The sequence below is a fragment of the Colletotrichum jinshuiense genome, chromosome 5 (genome assembly GCF_051148585.1).
Source record: "Colletotrichum jinshuiense chromosome 5, complete sequence".
Taxonomy (NCBI): domain Eukaryota; kingdom Fungi; phylum Ascomycota; class Sordariomycetes; order Glomerellales; family Glomerellaceae; genus Colletotrichum; species Colletotrichum jinshuiense.
The window spans coordinates 2,569,820-2,586,068 of record NC_139312.1 but is presented as its reverse complement, the minus strand read 5'-3'; the positions used below and the strand labels follow the sequence as shown (position 1 = coordinate 2,586,068).

General features: G+C 54.9%; 7 protein-coding genes across 7 annotated transcripts; 3 read left to right on the top strand and 4 right to left on the bottom strand.

Annotated features, from left to right (window-relative positions):
• Positions 1-253: 253 nt before the first annotated feature.
• On the bottom strand, positions 254-1,040 carry EsH8_V_000655 (actin cortical patch SUR7/pH-response regulator pali; the record flags this gene model as incomplete). Its single annotated transcript, XM_083273171.1, has 2 exons — positions 254-785; positions 844-1,040. 2 exons carry the CDS (start codon positions 1,038-1,040, stop codon positions 254-256), a joined length of 729 nt encoding a protein of 242 aa, XP_083125886.1.
• A 1,248-nt stretch (positions 1,041-2,288) lies between these two features.
• Positions 2,289-3,088, bottom strand: EsH8_V_000654 (uncharacterized protein; the record flags this gene model as incomplete). The annotated part of the gene is made up of 2 exons (XM_083273170.1): positions 2,289-2,858; positions 2,924-3,088. The coding sequence occupies 2 exons, from the start codon at positions 3,086-3,088 to the stop codon at positions 2,289-2,291; spliced, it is 735 nt and encodes a 244-aa protein (XP_083125885.1).
• Positions 3,089-3,489: 401 nt separating this feature from the next.
• Positions 3,490-4,601, top strand: EsH8_V_000653 (guanine nucleotide exchange factor GET3; the record flags this gene model as incomplete). The annotated part of the gene is made up of 2 exons (XM_083273169.1): positions 3,490-3,867; positions 3,960-4,601. The coding sequence occupies 2 exons, from the start codon at positions 3,490-3,492 to the stop codon at positions 4,599-4,601; spliced, it is 1,020 nt and encodes a 339-aa protein (XP_083125884.1).
• A 557-nt stretch (positions 4,602-5,158) lies between these two features.
• On the bottom strand, positions 5,159-7,200 carry EsH8_V_000652 (cleavage polyadenylation factor subunit MPE1 domain-containing protein; the record flags this gene model as incomplete). The annotated part of the gene is made up of 3 exons (XM_083273168.1): positions 5,159-6,635; positions 6,687-6,975; positions 7,029-7,200. The coding sequence occupies 3 exons, from the start codon at positions 7,198-7,200 to the stop codon at positions 5,159-5,161; spliced, it is 1,938 nt and encodes a 645-aa protein (XP_083125883.1).
• A 1,307-nt stretch (positions 7,201-8,507) lies between these two features.
• Positions 8,508-9,991, top strand: EsH8_V_000651 (metallodipeptidase; the record flags this gene model as incomplete). Its single annotated transcript, XM_083273167.1, has 2 exons — positions 8,508-9,757; positions 9,811-9,991. The coding sequence occupies 2 exons, from the start codon at positions 8,508-8,510 to the stop codon at positions 9,989-9,991; spliced, it is 1,431 nt and encodes a 476-aa protein (XP_083125882.1).
• A 473-nt stretch (positions 9,992-10,464) lies between these two features.
• On the bottom strand, positions 10,465-11,415 carry EsH8_V_000650 (yippee zinc-binding/DNA-binding /Mis18, centromere assembly-domain-containing protein; the record flags this gene model as incomplete). Its single annotated transcript, XM_083273166.1, has 1 exon — positions 10,465-11,415. The coding sequence occupies one exon, from the start codon at positions 11,413-11,415 to the stop codon at positions 10,465-10,467; it is 951 nt and encodes a 316-aa protein (XP_083125881.1).
• Positions 11,416-15,186: 3,771 nt separating this feature from the next.
• EsH8_V_000649 (acyl-CoA N-acyltransferase) lies at positions 15,187-16,247 on the top strand (the record flags this gene model as incomplete). Its single annotated transcript, XM_083273165.1, has 3 exons — positions 15,187-15,291; positions 15,459-15,982; positions 16,040-16,247. 3 exons carry the CDS (start codon positions 15,187-15,189, stop codon positions 16,245-16,247), a joined length of 837 nt encoding a protein of 278 aa, XP_083125880.1.
• Positions 16,248-16,249: the final 2 nt, after the last annotated feature.

The window sequence follows — 16,249 nt, the reverse complement described above, 5'->3', positions numbered from 1 at the left end:
TGTCGTTTGTGAAGTAGTTCATTAAGTTCGGTTTCATATTATACAAGAAAATGTCATGCACTGCAGACGCAGGCGTGGTATCATAACTGTGCTTCCTACACTTCCACCCAATCCATCACTATTAAATTAAAAAAACACTCCCCATACACCCGCGCTAAATTAACGGCGCCGTCGTGATATACACTTCACATTATCGTTGGTAGCGTAACAGGAACACCATTACATGTCCGAATTAACTCGAGTTTGCAGACATTTAGTAGCGGTTGCGGGACCACCAGCGACGACGGCGGTAGGGAGTGTGGGTGGCGGGAGGAGAGTAGTGGTCAACCTTGGCGTTGTGCTGGCGGCGCTTGTGACGACGTCCGCTGCAGCAGGTGAAGAAGACGACGACGGTGCCAAGGAGCAGGCAGATGGCGGCAGCCAAGAGTGTCCACAGCGCGACGCCGTAGTGGGCGTAACTGTCGCTGTCACTGTCGTCATTGTCGTTGTTGATGTTGCGGCGAACGACTGCGAACATAACCCAGTCGCAGATGAGAGCCACAACGGTGATGATAAAGGCGGTACCCGACACAAGGGCAGCGAAGAGCGAACCGAACATGCCAGCGCCGACGGACAAGATGAAGGCGATGAATGAGACGCCGGCTGCAATAGGATGGAGGATCATGACTCTGGTCAGGCCCTCGGCGGCGTTAGAGGACCAGCCGGAGTACTGAACACTGTCGGCCTCGGCGACGATGTCGGCAGGCGAGTAGCCTACTCTCGAAGCACTGCAGCGGTCGGAACCACTAGGAGATGCGTTAGCAAAATGATGGGATTTATTGTGTGGATCTTGAGATGTCTTACTCTGCCGCACCACCGAGGATGCACCATCCAAAAGTGCCAAAAGTGATTTCATCGCCGGCGGAAGAGTCACCCAGCTTCACATTTAACAGGGAGATGTTGTGGACCACTGGGGCAGAAATGCTGGTAACGACAAGAAGGACCGTTGCTGTGAGCAGCAAAAAGGTGCCGAAATGATGGATAAAGCCGGTGACAGCCATAGTGATGGATTGCTACTGCTCGATGGCTAGTGTGTAATGTAGCGCTGATTGCTTAGTGTAGAGCTAAGTTGTGCGGCGAGGCAAGTGGCGATGGAATACTGAAGTGATGAACATGTTCGTTGAAGAAGGGGCGAAGCTGTCCGCATATAAGCACCTCTTAAGACCCCTGAGCTGGGTCGCGAAGCAGGTATTTGCGTGATGAGCTGTGATCTGTGACGGTGCCATGCTGGGCACACCGTTCGGGCCAAGAATGCCGTGTAAGTCAGGGTCTCGACGCGGCCACACGGTTGCGACGTCATCAACGTGGCCGAGCCTGGCCCTCCATTTTCGTAGATTTGGAGAAATGGACCCTGGCTTGCGCAAACAATCCCCACCCCACGGTTGGTCGGCTTCTAGGCATTCTAGGCTCTTGTGCAGGTGCTTTGTCGTCGAGCAAGCCCGATGATGGTGGCTTTGGCGAGAGAATGTGGCGCGAAATTGGGGGAGCCGTGACGTACTAGCGCTACCGTCGAGCTGATTGGCTCGTCGCACGCTGCGCTGTCGATCAAGGGCATTACAGGTTGCAGGTGTTCCTTGTTTTTGTGGCCCTGAAATGACGCCACGCCCTGAATGGACCCTGGCTACGGCAATCCAACATCAACGTCAGAGCCTTCGTTCAGCTGACTGCCGTTTCCCGATTCAGGAGTTCTTTTTCGCGAAGACACCTGCAGCTCATCGTCAGAGACCGAACAGCGTTGCAATGCTTGTGAGGACCCTGAAAATGATTTTCGTCATTATCAACAGGTCTATCGATGTTCGCAGTCTGATTTCGAAGCGGCAACTGTCGTCTCTTGCTGAGGTTGCGACGGTTCAGGGTCTCAATGCCAATGCCTCGTTGTGGCCCGCATAAAATTAGGCTATGAGGCCGAAACATTAACAGTTCCGTGGGAACCCCTGGTCCATCCTCAAGGCTTGCTTCCGAGTGCCTGTCATCTCATCTTCTGCGAGAGCCTCAGGTCAATAATCGGCTTGATCGGGTATCCCACTTCTGGAACACTTGGCTCAAAGCAAAACGTCCAAGCTGCTATCAGGCTGAAGATGGCATGCCTCCTCAGCCTTGTCTGCCGGCGGCGATCTGGATGTTTGAGGTCGTCGCCCAACTGCTTCGAAGGCAGAACCGTGTAGCCGTGAATCTAGGGTCCGCGATGAGTTTCATCATTATGTGGAGCTAGAACAAGTTCTGGCTCTCGTGATCAGTGGTAGTTACTCTCATTGCTGTCCTTTCTGTTGTTGAAGATGCAACAAGCCTTCCATAATAGCAGGCGCCTTCTCTTTCAACTCTCTCTTCCGTATACGGTCGATGATGGCACGCTTCTTAACATCTACTGATTTGGTGCCAAGGAGGATATCCTCCCAGAATTGGCCCCTAGCCGACGAAGAGACCTGCCCGCCGGTCTCCCAGTCCGATAAGCCATCGGCAGTGACATCTTTGGGCAATGATACTTTCAGTGTTGCTGACTGGACTGTTTCTCGACGAGATTTGGGCCAGGGGCCATGTAGAGGGGATGCTTTGATGGCGGCAGAATGTACGTAGGTCGGAGCCGGGAAGATATGCACCATGAAGTCCTTCTTATCGTCCTCAGAGGCAGCGTCCCCGATGTCATTGTCGTGCTTGTTCGAGTTCACCAAGGGTCCGGTCGAAGCTGAACCTGTCAAGAATGTCTTGACAGAGCCATTGGATCGCGGCGTCGCGAGCTGGTATTGTAGTGGGCTCATTTTGGCAAGTTCTTTGACTTTCGATTTATCGCTCAGGATTGAGATGAAGGACGAGTCGTGATTCTGTAGGAAATTAAGATTGATCAGCATCCTGAAGCCTCACCAATTGTCCATGAGGTCGAACCTACGTCTAGCTTTCTAAACATCTCGACATTGGCGAACTTTTGCAGCGAGTGCAGCACGGCGCGTCGCTCGGCGAACTTGGTCGGTTTCGGTACGACAGTGACCTGAATTGTTCTTGCAGCCACCTTGCTGGAAAGGCTTTGCAGAACGGTGTACCCATTGGAAGACATGGCGTAGGCTGAGTCGTGATTGCGGCTACTGTCACATGTATCGCGAATGCGCAGTCCGACATTGAAGCTCCGCAAAGTTGTCAAGCTCTGGTGGGGACGGGTACAGTGTGGTTTATCGCGAACTCCGGACTACCGCACAGTATGCGTCGTCGCTGGGGTGCCCCGCCATTTGGCGGGGAGGCGACTCTCTGCGACAAGACAGACCTTCTAGAATAGCTTGGAATACGCAGTGCACGCCTCAACCTCATTATCACACTTGCTTCTCAAACCTCTCTCCAGAACAGCTTGGACCAGTTGTTATTCTACACAGACTTCTTCCACCAGCGCGCATTCCACCCCACTACTAGATATACACCTCTAGAGCGACCTCATATAATCGTCATACCCCAACGACCGAAACCATGGCCGCCATCATCGACGCCGACGATGTGATGGAGCCTACCCTCCAGTCCATTCTCGACCAAAAGTCGCTGCGCTGGATCTTCGTCGGTGGAAAGGGTGGTGTCGGCAAGACTACCACCTCGTGCTCTCTCGCCATCCAGCTCGCGAAGGCTCGCAAGTCGGTCCTTCTCATCTCCACCGACCCGGCGCACAACCTATCCGACGCCTTCAACCAGAAGTTCGGTAAGGAGGCCCGCCTCATCGACGGCTTCACCAACCTCAGCGCTATGGAGATCGACCCCAATGGCAGTATGCAGGACATGCTGGCAGGCCAGGGCGAGGAGATGGACGCCATGAGTGGCGGTCTCGGCGGCATGATGCAGGATTTGGCTTTTGCTGTAAGCTTCCCCCCCAGTCGTCTCTGAAAGAAAGCTGCGCACAGGGTATATTATATTTTAATCTTGATGGCTAATATGGTTGCGTCGAATAGATTCCCGGTATCGACGAAGCCATGTCCTTTGCCGAGGTCCTTAAGCAAGTGAAGTCCATGTCCTACGAAACAATCATCTTCGACACCGCTCCCACTGGCCACACTCTTCGCTTCCTCTCCTTCCCCAGCGTCCTCGAAAAGGCGCTGGCCAAGGTCTCTCAGTTGAGCTCCCAATACGGACCCCTTCTGAATGGCTTCCTCGGCTCGGGAGGCCAGCTCCCCAACGGCCAGAACCTCAGCGAGATGATGGAGAAGCTCGAGACTCTGCGTGAGACAATCTCCGAGGTCAACACCCAGTTCAAGGACGAGGCCCTGACGACATTCGTCTGCGTCTGCATCCCGGAGTTCCTGTCCCTGTACGAAACGGAGCGCATGATTCAGGAGCTTGCCAACTACGGTATCGACACCCACAGCATCGTTGTCAACCAGCTGCTCTTCCCCAAGAAGGGCAGCAACTGTGACCAATGCACCGCCCGCCGCAAGATGCAGAAGAAGTACCTCGAGCAGATTGAGGAGCTGTACGATGAGTTCAACGTCGTCAAGATGCCGCTGCTGGTCGAGGAGGTCCGCGGCAAGGAGAAGTTGGAGAAGTTCAGCGAGATGCTGACCACACCCTACGCTCCTCCAGAGATGGACGCGTAAGTAGTAAGGTGTGTGGATTGCGGTGTTTGTTAGTTGCTGGTGTTGAGAGGCTCAAAAATACGACATTGAACAACTTGGTCACGATGGCATGGTAGCATGAGGCGTCAGAGTTACGAGTGGAAACATAGAATACATTCACAGATGATTGATACCCATGGTGATATATGTGCAGGATACTTTATTTGGCCATCTTGGTGCGTGTTTACATACAGAGAGAGCTCTACGCCGAGCAAACTGCGCAGTGGAGGTATCTCTGGCGTCGCCTCATTATTTCAGTACCTCCTTTCCATCGTTGCCTTCGCGGCAATGTCCCTGATCCAGCTCGACCCCTTTCCAGGTAAGAACGTTCCGCCCAACCCATCCTATAAACGCCGTGGACTTCAGAAGAGTCCTGTCCAATTCCCTCTTTGACTTGTGAGGATTGTGTTATGCCGTATTTCCAGAATAATAGTGAAGATAAAACCGTTATGCAATGCATGTCGTCTATTGTACAGTCGAAGAAACCATGGGTGACCATCGCTGAAGTGGTCCGGTGCAGAACTGCTCATGAACGCAGCTCAAAGTTCTCTATAGTCGCTGGGTCGCACGCGTTTCTGGCGGTTTTGGTGGCGGTGAGGGTTGACGGGTCTCCGGAAGTAAGCGTCTTCGTCGTTGCTCGGCTGAGTGAAGTTGTGGCGCTGCTGGTTGTAGCCGCCCATGGCGCCATTCATGGCGCCGTTCATGGCACCGCCGTTCATAGCGCCGCCATTCATTGCGCCGCCGTTCATTCCATTCATGTTGCCGCCAAAGTTGTTGCCGCCGAAGTTGTTCCCGTACATGTTGTTATTGCCCATGTCCGGGAATCCACCGCCGTTCATGGGGTTGAAGCCGGGCATGCCCATCATAGGGTTCATCATGCCCATCATCGGCATGCCCATGTTGTTCATGTTACCCATGTTGCCCATGTTGCCCATGTTACCCATGTTACCCATGTTCGGCATGCCCATGAATCCGTTCATCATGTTCATGCCGCCGAAACCCATCATAGGGTTCATGGACATGTTGCCCATGCCGTTCATGCCATTCATACCGTTCATACCATTCATCATCGCTTGTTGTTCTTGTTGCTTCTGCATCGCTTTTGGAGCCTTGGGGATTTTTGGGTTTTCCATCAACTCATCAGCGGGGCGTTTCTTCGACGTGGATTCCACAGATGAGGCGCGTTCAGCAGGCACAGCCGGAGCGGTTGCTGGTGTTGCTGATGTGGACTTGGGTGTGCCATCGGTTGCTGCTGCTGACGCGGGAGCTGCGGCAGCGGCCGAAGGCGATTTCTGGGGCGTGGGTGACTTTGCGGTTCCGTTTGCCGCCTCTGTCTTGGTTTCCTCCGCGGTGTCCTTGGGTGATGTGGCTCGGGGCGGCGAGGCTGCGGTCGGGCTCTTCGCCTCGGTTTTCTCTTTGAGGAACTCCTTGATCTTGTTGACAGCCTCCTCATCAGCTTTCAGGTCGTCAATCAAGACACCCTCTGTAGAGCAGTTGGGGCAGATGAAGTCCGATTCGATGAGAGCATTTGTTATGCAATCATTGCAATACGTCTTCTGGCAGCACGGGGTCTTCATTGGGTCTATGAACATCTTCTTGTCGATGGGGCACTCCAGGCCCTTCTCCTGCAACTCCTTGTCTCCCATTGCAATTGCCTTGGCAGCGGAGGCTGAAGACTTGGCCTTGGCCTGGAACTGTTCCCACGACGCCTTGTCAGGCTCGGCGATCACGAACTCTCCCTCAGCGTTGACCATGATTCCCGACGGCCTCTTGGTCTCATCATCGCCACTCTGGGCTAGAGCGACAGACTTGTCGACTGTGCGCAAGAATGACCTAGGAATACCAGTTGTGCGCTTCACGCGCGGACGGTTATCAAACTCTGGATCATCGTTCGTTGGGCACAATTGAATCCAGTGACCCTTTTCTCCACAGCGGTAGCAGATGTAACCATTAGGAGGGTCATGATCAGGCACGTTTGCAGGCTTCTTGGATCCCGGCTTGAAAACTGGGGTTTGGCTGTACATAGGTTAGCTTGGGCCGACTCTTGTCTTGAACATAGCAACTTACTGTGACATCTCTTCTTGCTGGGCTGACCAGGACTCGGTCTGAGCCTGGAACATGGCCGCCATCTTCTCTTCTTCTGTCATAGCATTGTTCATCTGGCTAATGGCGTTAGATGCTGCCTTGGCCGTGGCTGACTTGGTCGTTTGCTCTTTGCGAGACGAATTCTTCGCAGCGACGGGCATCTTGCCAGAGACATATCGGGCGCCTCGACCTGCACCAGGCTTTGCAGCCGGGAGTCGACGAGCAACAACAGTCGTTGATCGGGGAATAATCGTGGTGTCATCATCGTATTCTGGACAGTTGTTAAACTCGAGTCTTTACTCTACGTGTCAGAAAGTGACATACCTTCACTACCATCCTCTGAGTATATGGCTAGGTCGAAGTCGGTGCCATCACCTAGGCCACTCTTCAAGATAATGTCCCGCTTCAGCTCGAACACAGAAATACCGGTACCATCGAACTCAACCCGCGTCGGCTCCTTCTGCGACTTGAACTTGAAGAAGACGGAGGACGCCATGACGTCTTGATTTGTGGTATGGTCACAGGTGTAGACCGAGGTAGACGTCGACAGTAGCAATACGCGTAGTCAAGTATTGAATGCGGATGGCGAAAACGGGTTCGCGGGCAACCACGAAGACGCAACGCTACCTTAGGTGAGTAGAGAGTGATATGATGCTAGTAATTTTTCTTCTTGCTTTCCGTATGATCTCTCTTGCGCTCAGCACCTCAAAAGTAATGGAAATCAATTCTGATTTACTTGGAAGAACAAGGAAATAAGGGTTGTGGAGTGTAGAGAAAGAGTACAATGCCAAAGAGGCTGACACCAGATGGAGAATAGGCAGCCCTTTGTGTGAATCCCTCCTCGCATCCAAATCACCTCGATACCATGCGCACCATCAATCGAGAAGCCTCAGTTAGCCAAAGCAGTTTTCCAGGTCAGTATTTCGGTCGAGACGAAGGCAGTCGCAAAAGCTCTTGTAGCCTGCTGGAGGAAACCGTTGAGAAGGACGAGTCGCGCTGAGCGGGCACTTGCGTCGCTAGTCGCCTGAAGATCGGGGGAGGATGTTGGTCGATTTGCTGAGCGGCAGCAAAATAAGTCGCACAGCCGTACAAAGAGTGCAGTTCGCAGCAGGGCGGAGTGTCGCCGTCGGAGTGACAGAGAGGGAGCGATGTGGTGGTGGTGTTTGTGACAGGAAAAAGAGGAGTAACGCAAAGGGGGAGGCGAGGAGATATAGCCGGCTTTGACTGCAGGCCAACGGAGACAGATACCTGGAACCCACTTCTGTCGCGCTGCCACCTGATTCTGTAGCACAATTCTGGGCAGACCTGGGTGGTCGGGGTCGCACGTGAGCTGTCGGAATTTCTAAGCAAGAGTTTCTCCGACATCCGATCAATGGAGCTGAGTCATCCGTGGGTCCGAGGAAAGAAAAGCTCGGCTAGCTCCGAGTCACGTGCCGGATCACGCAAAAGTCCTTCAGATTGTCTTAGCGTCTCCACGTATTAGCAATGGTCAGGTCCATTCCTGCTGATACGCCGCCGCTTGCCGACGCGCATTGAGAGAACCCCGCCATCCGAGCAAGTGTGGGCAGCTGCATGTGGTGGTACTCTGCTGGTACAGTACAATTCTGGTCAGCTCTATTGCGCCCGATGTAGAAGGTCCAGTCCGGCGTCATGCCCCGCACCTTATTGTTCAAAGGTCTTGTCCGCCCTCAGACTACTCGAAAGTTTCTTCCCCCAACTCCCAAACTACTCCCGTGTTGGTCGATATCACAATCTCGCCGTCACTACCTTACCTCAGCTATACAAGCACACCAAGCTCGCAAGATGGCCCCCCAACTCGACGGCTACTTCAAGCAGGTCGATGCCGAGGCCGACCACTTCATCGAACGCCTCAGGAAGGCTGTTGCGATCCCCTCGATCTCTGCCGATGTTGCCCGCCGCCCTGATGTCGTCAAGATGGGTGAATGGCTCGCCGCCGAGCTGAAGGGTCTTGGTGCCTCTGTCGAGCTTCGAGAGCTCGGCGAGCAGCCCGATATCCCTGGCTTGCAGTTGCCCCCCGTCGTGCTTGGAAGATATGGAAACGATAAGAACAAGCGGACTATCTTGGTCTATGGCCACTACGACGTCCAGCCCGCCGAGAAGAGCGACGGCTGGGCCACTGAGCCCTTCGAGCTTTCCGTTGATGACAAGGGCAGGATGTTCGGACGTGGTTCCACCGACGACAAGGGACCCGTTCTTGGCTGGCTGAACGCCATCGAGGCTCACCAGAAGGCCGGCATCGACTTCCCCGTCAACCTCCTCATGTGCTTCGAGGGAATGGAGGAGTATGGCTCTGAGGGTCTTGACGACCTTATCAACGCTGAGGCCAAGAAGTACTTCGCCGATGCCGACGCTGTCTGCATTTCTGATAACTACTGGCTTGGAACCGAGAAGCCCTGCCTGACCTACGGCCTCCGAGGCTGCAACTACTACTCCGTCGAGATCTCGGGTCCCGGCGCTGACTTGCACAGCGGTGTCTTTGGCGGTACTGCTCAGGAGCCTATGACCGACTTGGTCCGCGTCCTTGGCTCGCTGGTTGACACCGACGGCAAGATCCAGATCCCTGGTATCAGCGAGCAGGTTGCCCCTGTCACTAAGGAGGAGGAGACTTTGTACGACGGCATTGCCTTCACCATGGAGACTCTTCAGGAATCTCTTGGCAGCAAGACCACCATCTTCGAGGAGAAGAAGCCTACCCTGATGGCCAGATGGCGCTACCCCTCTCTTTCCATCCACGGTGTCGAGGGTGCATTCTCTGCTCCTGGCGCGAAGACTGTCATCCCTGCCAAGGTCACTGGCAAGTTCTCCATCCGTACTGTGCCCAACATGGAGATCGAGGCTACCAACGAGGCTGTTTACAAGTACGTGAAGGAGGTATTCGGAAAGCTCAACAGCAAGAATACTATGAAGGTTTGGGCTCAGCACACCGGAAAGTGGTGGGTTGCGTCGCCCAAGCACTGGAACTTTTCCGCTGCCGCCAAGGCCACCGAGCGTGTGTGGGGTGTGCAGCCCGACTTCACTCGTGAGGGTGGAAGGTATGATTCGTCGCCTTAAACACTTAATATTGTTGCTAACATGACTTACTTAGCATCCCGGTTACCCTGACCTTTGAGCAGGCCACTGGCAAGAACGTTCTTCTCCTGCCCATGGGCAGCTCCACCGACGGTGCTCACTCCATCAACGAGAAGCTGGACAAGCGCAACTACATCGAGGGCATCAAGCTTCTTGGCGCTTACCTGCACTACGTTGCTGAGGAGCCTGCGGTATAAATGAACATGTGAACTTGGCAAGATCTTCACGCCAAAAAGAAAGCAGGAAACGCGATTTCGGTTATGTACACACATTCAGGTGCGCGTCTATGAAGCCGACGACGGATCAAGCTCGGCCTTGAGGCCGGTTGCTGCCGGCAGGCAGGAAGCGCAGACATGGCTCTGCTGCCAGCTGTCTGCCAGCTCAAGCACTGGCAGCATGATTTACTTTTAAGTATTCGCTGCAGTGTCCAGATCATAGGTCACATATTAAATACCCAAGAAATCATATTAACCATGCTCAACTTCATCGTTTCTAAATGCGGGGTATTAGTCCGTAGCGTGTGATACTGAACGTACGGCGGTAGTGGTATAAATCCTTTCGCAACAAACTCAAACAACCAAATAAACGCCAACGCGAAAATGAGGCCTGTACGGCTCGGGATATCTCGTGCAGTAAGTATGAGTGGGGGTATCGCAGCTCTTTCGATGCTTTACTTCTTCCGCGCAGCCGTCACTCGCCGGCCCCGTCTCTTCGCAACGACCTCCGGGTCCCAGTTCCCGGAGAACAAATCATCAAGGTCATCCTCGTCCTCCGAATCAAACACGATCTCTACTTCCTCGCTGTCAGAACCATCCTTATCAGCGCCTTCGGGGGCGGCGGCGTCATCACGTCCGGCGTCGCCTTCCGTGTCGTCCTCTTCCTCCGACGCCTCGCCCTCCGGGACATCATGGTAACCAGCCGGCACATCCTCCCAGCTACGGAAGGGCACCACGCGCTCGACCTCGAGGATGAACTTGCCGACCTTGTACTTTTGGCTCAGCTCCTTGGCGTCGACGTACTTCCACCCGAGCTTCGCGCTGCAGTGGATGCAGGTGATGTCGGCGACGACGTGCCACCCCGTGACGAGCTGGCGGTTCTCGCATTTCCCTATGCGGACGTTTGCCAGGTTCCCAGGGCCCGCCGGGCTGTTGTTGCCGGCGTTGCTGTCGCTTGCGCCGCCGGCGGTGGAGGGGTTCGGAGGGGTCGGCGCGACGAGGTATGCGCGGCCGTAGCGGCCCGTGAAGCCCTTGCTCACGATCTGGGCCGAGAAGGCTATGTCAGAAGAGCAGGTCGAGCAACGTAGGGTATCTGGATGGGTGCGCGCCAGCGAAGAGCGGCGGCCGGGTCTTGTGCTCTGAGATTTTTTGGACAGGGTCACGGGAGCAGGGGCGCTGGTCGTGGCATCATGGTAGGATGGCAGCAACCGGGGGCTACTCGGAGGTGTTATGGACTCGTCGGTCGTTGACGAGGTTGGGGAGGAGCTCAGGGAGGGGACTTGGCTGACGTCGGGCGTGGAGTCCGAGGTTGAGGTTGACGATGTCCGACGACGAAACGTGAAGTTTATGCTGGGGAGGAGGTAGGTTGGGAAGGTGGGCCGGGAGACAATAATGTTTGGCGCCATCGCGATATATCTGGGCTTTCGCCACCGGAGCCTGATCCGAACGTGCGGCGCTTGTTTTTTTCGGATTTCTTTGTTGAAGATCGCTTCCGGGAACTACGGCATGCGGAAGTGATTGGGGACGAGAACGGGGATGGCGGACGGTCCAACCATGGTTCTCTCCAGCAGGACGTTGCAGCTGTTAGTGACCCAGACGTTTGAACAAGGAAACCACGACGTCGGAACGAAGGGGCGAGGCTGGGGTTTTGTTTCCTCTTCTTTGCTGCGCGACCGAAGGGGTCATGTAAGGAGAGGTTGTGTAATGGAGGGGGGTGGTTTTTGGAGTAAGCCCGAGGAGGATAGGCTGAGTGGGCGAAGGGCAGCGGCACGAGACGGCGGACACGGCGGGATGGAGGGGTCTCACTTTGGGGTCGGGTCTGCTCGAAGTGTGTAAGGCAACGGGTGGTGGATGACTTGTGTTACTTTCTGTCACTTGTGGCCTGGTCTTATTACCGTCTGTTCCGACCCCGCCTGTTTTGCGGTGAGGAACGGCGTGTGTGAGATATCAAAGGTCTGGGCGGACGCGGGCAGTTCGGACATGTGCGTATCAGGCCCGAGGGGGGGCTCGGTCTACCGTTTGCCGTTTCTCTCGTCTGCGCGGATCAGAAACAAGTGAGAAGTGCCTGGCCTGGGCAGCTAAATCTGCAAACGCCTTGACTATGAACCAACATCGACTGAGGGCGACTTTTTTTTCGGTATATGCGCCCTTGCTTCCAGTCCCCGAAGCAGTAGGAATGCAGCATGAAGTGCACCACCCACCACTACCGAGCCACCTGCCCACACCCTCCGACCAAACGGCCAGTCTCAGACGACCTTCGGAGGTGCGGGCACGGTCTCATTGCATGAGACGATCAGCAGTGTGACGGTGGGCAAATAGCTCTGGTGTAAGGCCAGTCCCGTCTGGCGTCTGTCTGTCTGCACGTTTGGTCAGGTAGCTTCACACCATTTTCCCCACCCACCATTCGCTGGCCGCTGCAGCCCAGCGTTATCGATAAGGTAAGCGTGAGCCGATAAGAGGCGGAAGGGTGGAGAACAGCTCTACCACTTTACCTTGCCTTCCCGGGCTGGCAGGATTGAGGGGGGATGGTGTCGGCATTGAGGTGTCGGCTTGGTGTGTGTCACTGGACCGTGGGTAATATGATCACCTCATTCGACCGCCGTCAGATGTGACGTCCAACGGATGGGTGGACAGCATGGTTTGAGGGTCCCACCTCTTTTAGATGGACCTTTTTGGAGACGAGGGGGAAGAGGAGAGGGGAAGAAAAGCTTCAGTGCTTTCTAGAAAGAGCGACAAATTGTTTCGGAGCTTCTTGGCTCTTGAGGCTTGCTGTTGCTGATTGCGGGGATTGAGGATTAAGCACAACATGATGCTTTGCTTTGTTTAGTCTATCTTGCATGATGATGTGATGGTGGTATCAGTAGAGGGGGCGCACTCCATCAACCTTCTCCTTCGGTTTCGGTGAGCAGATCACCTGCTACTTCGCAGTGCATTGCTAGCCGCTGACCGAACTTGGCCGCCGCCGCCTCCTGGTGCAACACTCGATATGACAGTATTAAATCTCATCGGGGCTTGCCGCTTATCTGCTGGATGTCTTTAGCTAGCTATGATACGACGCGACAATTCGGGGTCGCCACCAACGGCCTACACTACAATCCTTCATTGTATCCGTAATGCCAAGGGCATGCGAAGGCGTGTGGCCCTGGGCGATGACTCGCAATCATGAATGTGGGGGAATCGCTGGCGTCAAGTGACCCGAACGGAAACACGGACCCCGGAAAACGCAACTCTCGCTCTCCACTTGTTACGTTCATGGCATTCGCAAACATGGCATGGCATCCTTCAATTACACAACCATCCAGCCAACCACCGTTGCGCCACGTTCCTGGTGCTGGCCTGTCATTATTACACGGCCGAGCGTACGGATGGGCCTCCGTCCATGCCGGGCTCCGACGGGGACAGCATGTCAATCGTTGTCTTATGCAGTGCGACATCGACATCGTTCGAACATTGGGCTGAATGTGAATGACAGCACAGCGGATTTCTGCGACGGAGATGAAGGTGGCCCTTAAGTTTCGAGATTGGCGATGGGTTGCTAAACTAACGCAGCCCCCGACTGTTATGATGATCTCTCTGAGTTGGCAGTTTTCTGTCTATGATGCGACGATGCATACTGTGTGTGTGCTTGAGTTTGCAAGTGTGCCGTTACCTCAGTCTCTCCAATGAACAGATAGCACCAGGTCGGAAAATCTGGGCAAGCATGTAGCCAAGCTGTGTCAAGGATGCATCACTCGTGTGGATTCCATCACTAAAACAAGAGGTAAGCACTGTGAGGGTGAGAGATAGTTTCCTCATGTCGTGGCCGAGTTGGGCTTGGCCCGTTGGGTAACAACCTATCCATGGTTCACGTAGTGCTACGCAATTCACCGTTCCCATCCAAGCCCGCCCAGGGGGCACCCAAACCTTGGCTTGGGCTGAGCCTGGGCTCGGTCCAGCGCTGTCCACGTGCGTGTGAAGTGCGTGCCACGGCCTTCTTCGATTGGCAGACGCCGCAGGAGCAGTCAAAGTGCGAAGCGCCGCGCCGGACCCGGATTGGGAGCGTCCACCCGAATTGCTGATTGCTGGCAATAGTTGACTGGAGCCGATAAGCTCGTCCAGCCTGCTTGATGCAGACCTGTAGATAGCTGAGGCTAAATGAGGCGCATGAAGATATTGGAACCCACGGGAAATATTGAGGCCGGCGAGAGGGAATTGGGAGCAAGTCTCCTGAAAGCCTTGCGCGGGTGCGGGCGGGGGAAGCAATCAATGCAGGCCAGTCCAAGAATAACGTGCTCGACAGCGCAATATGTACGGGGCGCATTGTGATGTGCTCCAGCCGGTTTCGTAAGCCTAGACTGGGGGGCCCTCGGCGCCTCTCCCTCCCAGCGCTGAGCTACTGTGGCGACGACAATGGGGAACAATGGGCAGACTAGAACCTTACCCAAGACACATGATGTTGATAATCGGGCCAACAAGCAAGCAAAGTAAAGGGTCCCCGAAGGTTAGCATTGAGTAACAACATCAGAAGCCGAGGACTGGGTTGACTGGAAGCATTGACTGCATTGGACGAAAAGGCAGGGGTCCGACGGCGAAAGGAAGGTGGGAATGCATGGTTGATTATGACTGTTTGTGTGGCCCCCCCATCCACTGGTGGGCTTTTTGGCCGTTGCCCCTTGGGCCCTTGAGTGCTGGGCGGTGGTGGTGGTGGTGAGTGGTGGTGGTGCACCGTGGTCTCCTTCTCCGCTCCGCTAGACGTTTCCACACCTACTGGAGTTTGGCTCCGCACTGGGTTTTTATTCACCGACCGCCCGCGCTGACCTTTTCGCCTTTTCTTGTCCTCCTATCGCTTCACCGCTGCTAGAAGTATCTCGCCTTTCCCGCAACAACCGCCGTCCCAACTCAAGACTCATCTTCCTCACGCTATCATCAAACAAGCAAACCGTTCCTCGAGAGCCTCATCGCTAGACCAAAACGAAACTCAATCCAACGATCCACTCCACTTTCCAAGACACACCGTCGCAGCTCAATCCGCCTCACTTTCCAAGACTACCAACCGTCGAAGACAGGTTCCGATTTTCCGAGAACCGCATCCCCCAAACCCAGTTCAACCACAACCACACACATTTTTAACCAGAAACCCCGGAAATCAATCGAAATGGCGCCCATGAATCAGCAGAGTAATTACAGTAGTAGTAATTATGGTGAGGCCATTGTCCGTCAGGCCAATGTCCTTGCCAGCTGCTACATTGTCGATTCCGCCGCGACTCTTCGCGGTCTCCACTACTGCACTACCGGGGCCGCCGGTATGTAACAATTCCATTCCGAAGCATCTGATTGTCTCCCCCACGACGCCATCAGCCTCATCTTGACATGTCGATCTCGCACTTGTCTCTCACCCCCTCGTCCCTGCACACACCCACGCATTCCTGAAGCTCTGAAGAACATACGCTAACAAGCTTGCTACCAACAGGGGCCGAGTGGTATTCCTGAGGTCCCCTCCTCAGGACTACCATCCCCTCCGTCAAGTCCCCCCCTCGCGGCCATTACGGCATCCAACGAGCTCGCGCTGCTCCCAAAGACCAACAAGCGGCGCGAGAACGTTCCCGGCAAGAGGATCAGCCGTCGAGGGGGGGCGGCACTTTCGATCAGGGAAGAATGTGAGAGATTCTTTTGTGAGTCCATGAGGGCTGTGTTCCGCGGTGAGGGGAACACTGGCTCGAGTGGCTCCGGCCTGACTCAAGGTGTTTATGATTCTATGTTGCAAACTCCGCCGCCCGACGAGGACCTGGCTGTCCAGCCGCACTTCGGGGGCCGCGAGGACGGTGTGCTGGGCCCCATGGCGTCTAGCGCACCGTCCCCGGCCATCGCGTGGCTGGAGATTTGGGACTTCGCCGGCGGCGCGAGTTTCCGGGCTTTTGTGGCGGATGACGGGACTGAAAAGTCCCTGTTCGCCCTGTATGACAGGAATGTCATCGGACGTGACCTGAAGCCTGCGTATGTTGACACCCCTTTCCCTCCTCAGTATAAGACATATGGCTAACACGGACACAGGCTTATGGCGCTGATGGAGTTGGTTGACGGACCACTCAACTGCCAGCATCTCGTCATCTGCATTGACCGAGGTATCGAAGAGGAGGACGCAAAATCGCTGATGAAGAGCCTGCAGTGGGTCGGCTTCGAGCTGTCGACGCTGGACCACTGGGCGCGTGACGTGGACGTGACGAGCAACCAGTGGCTGTTTATGAGTATGGAAATCTAGCA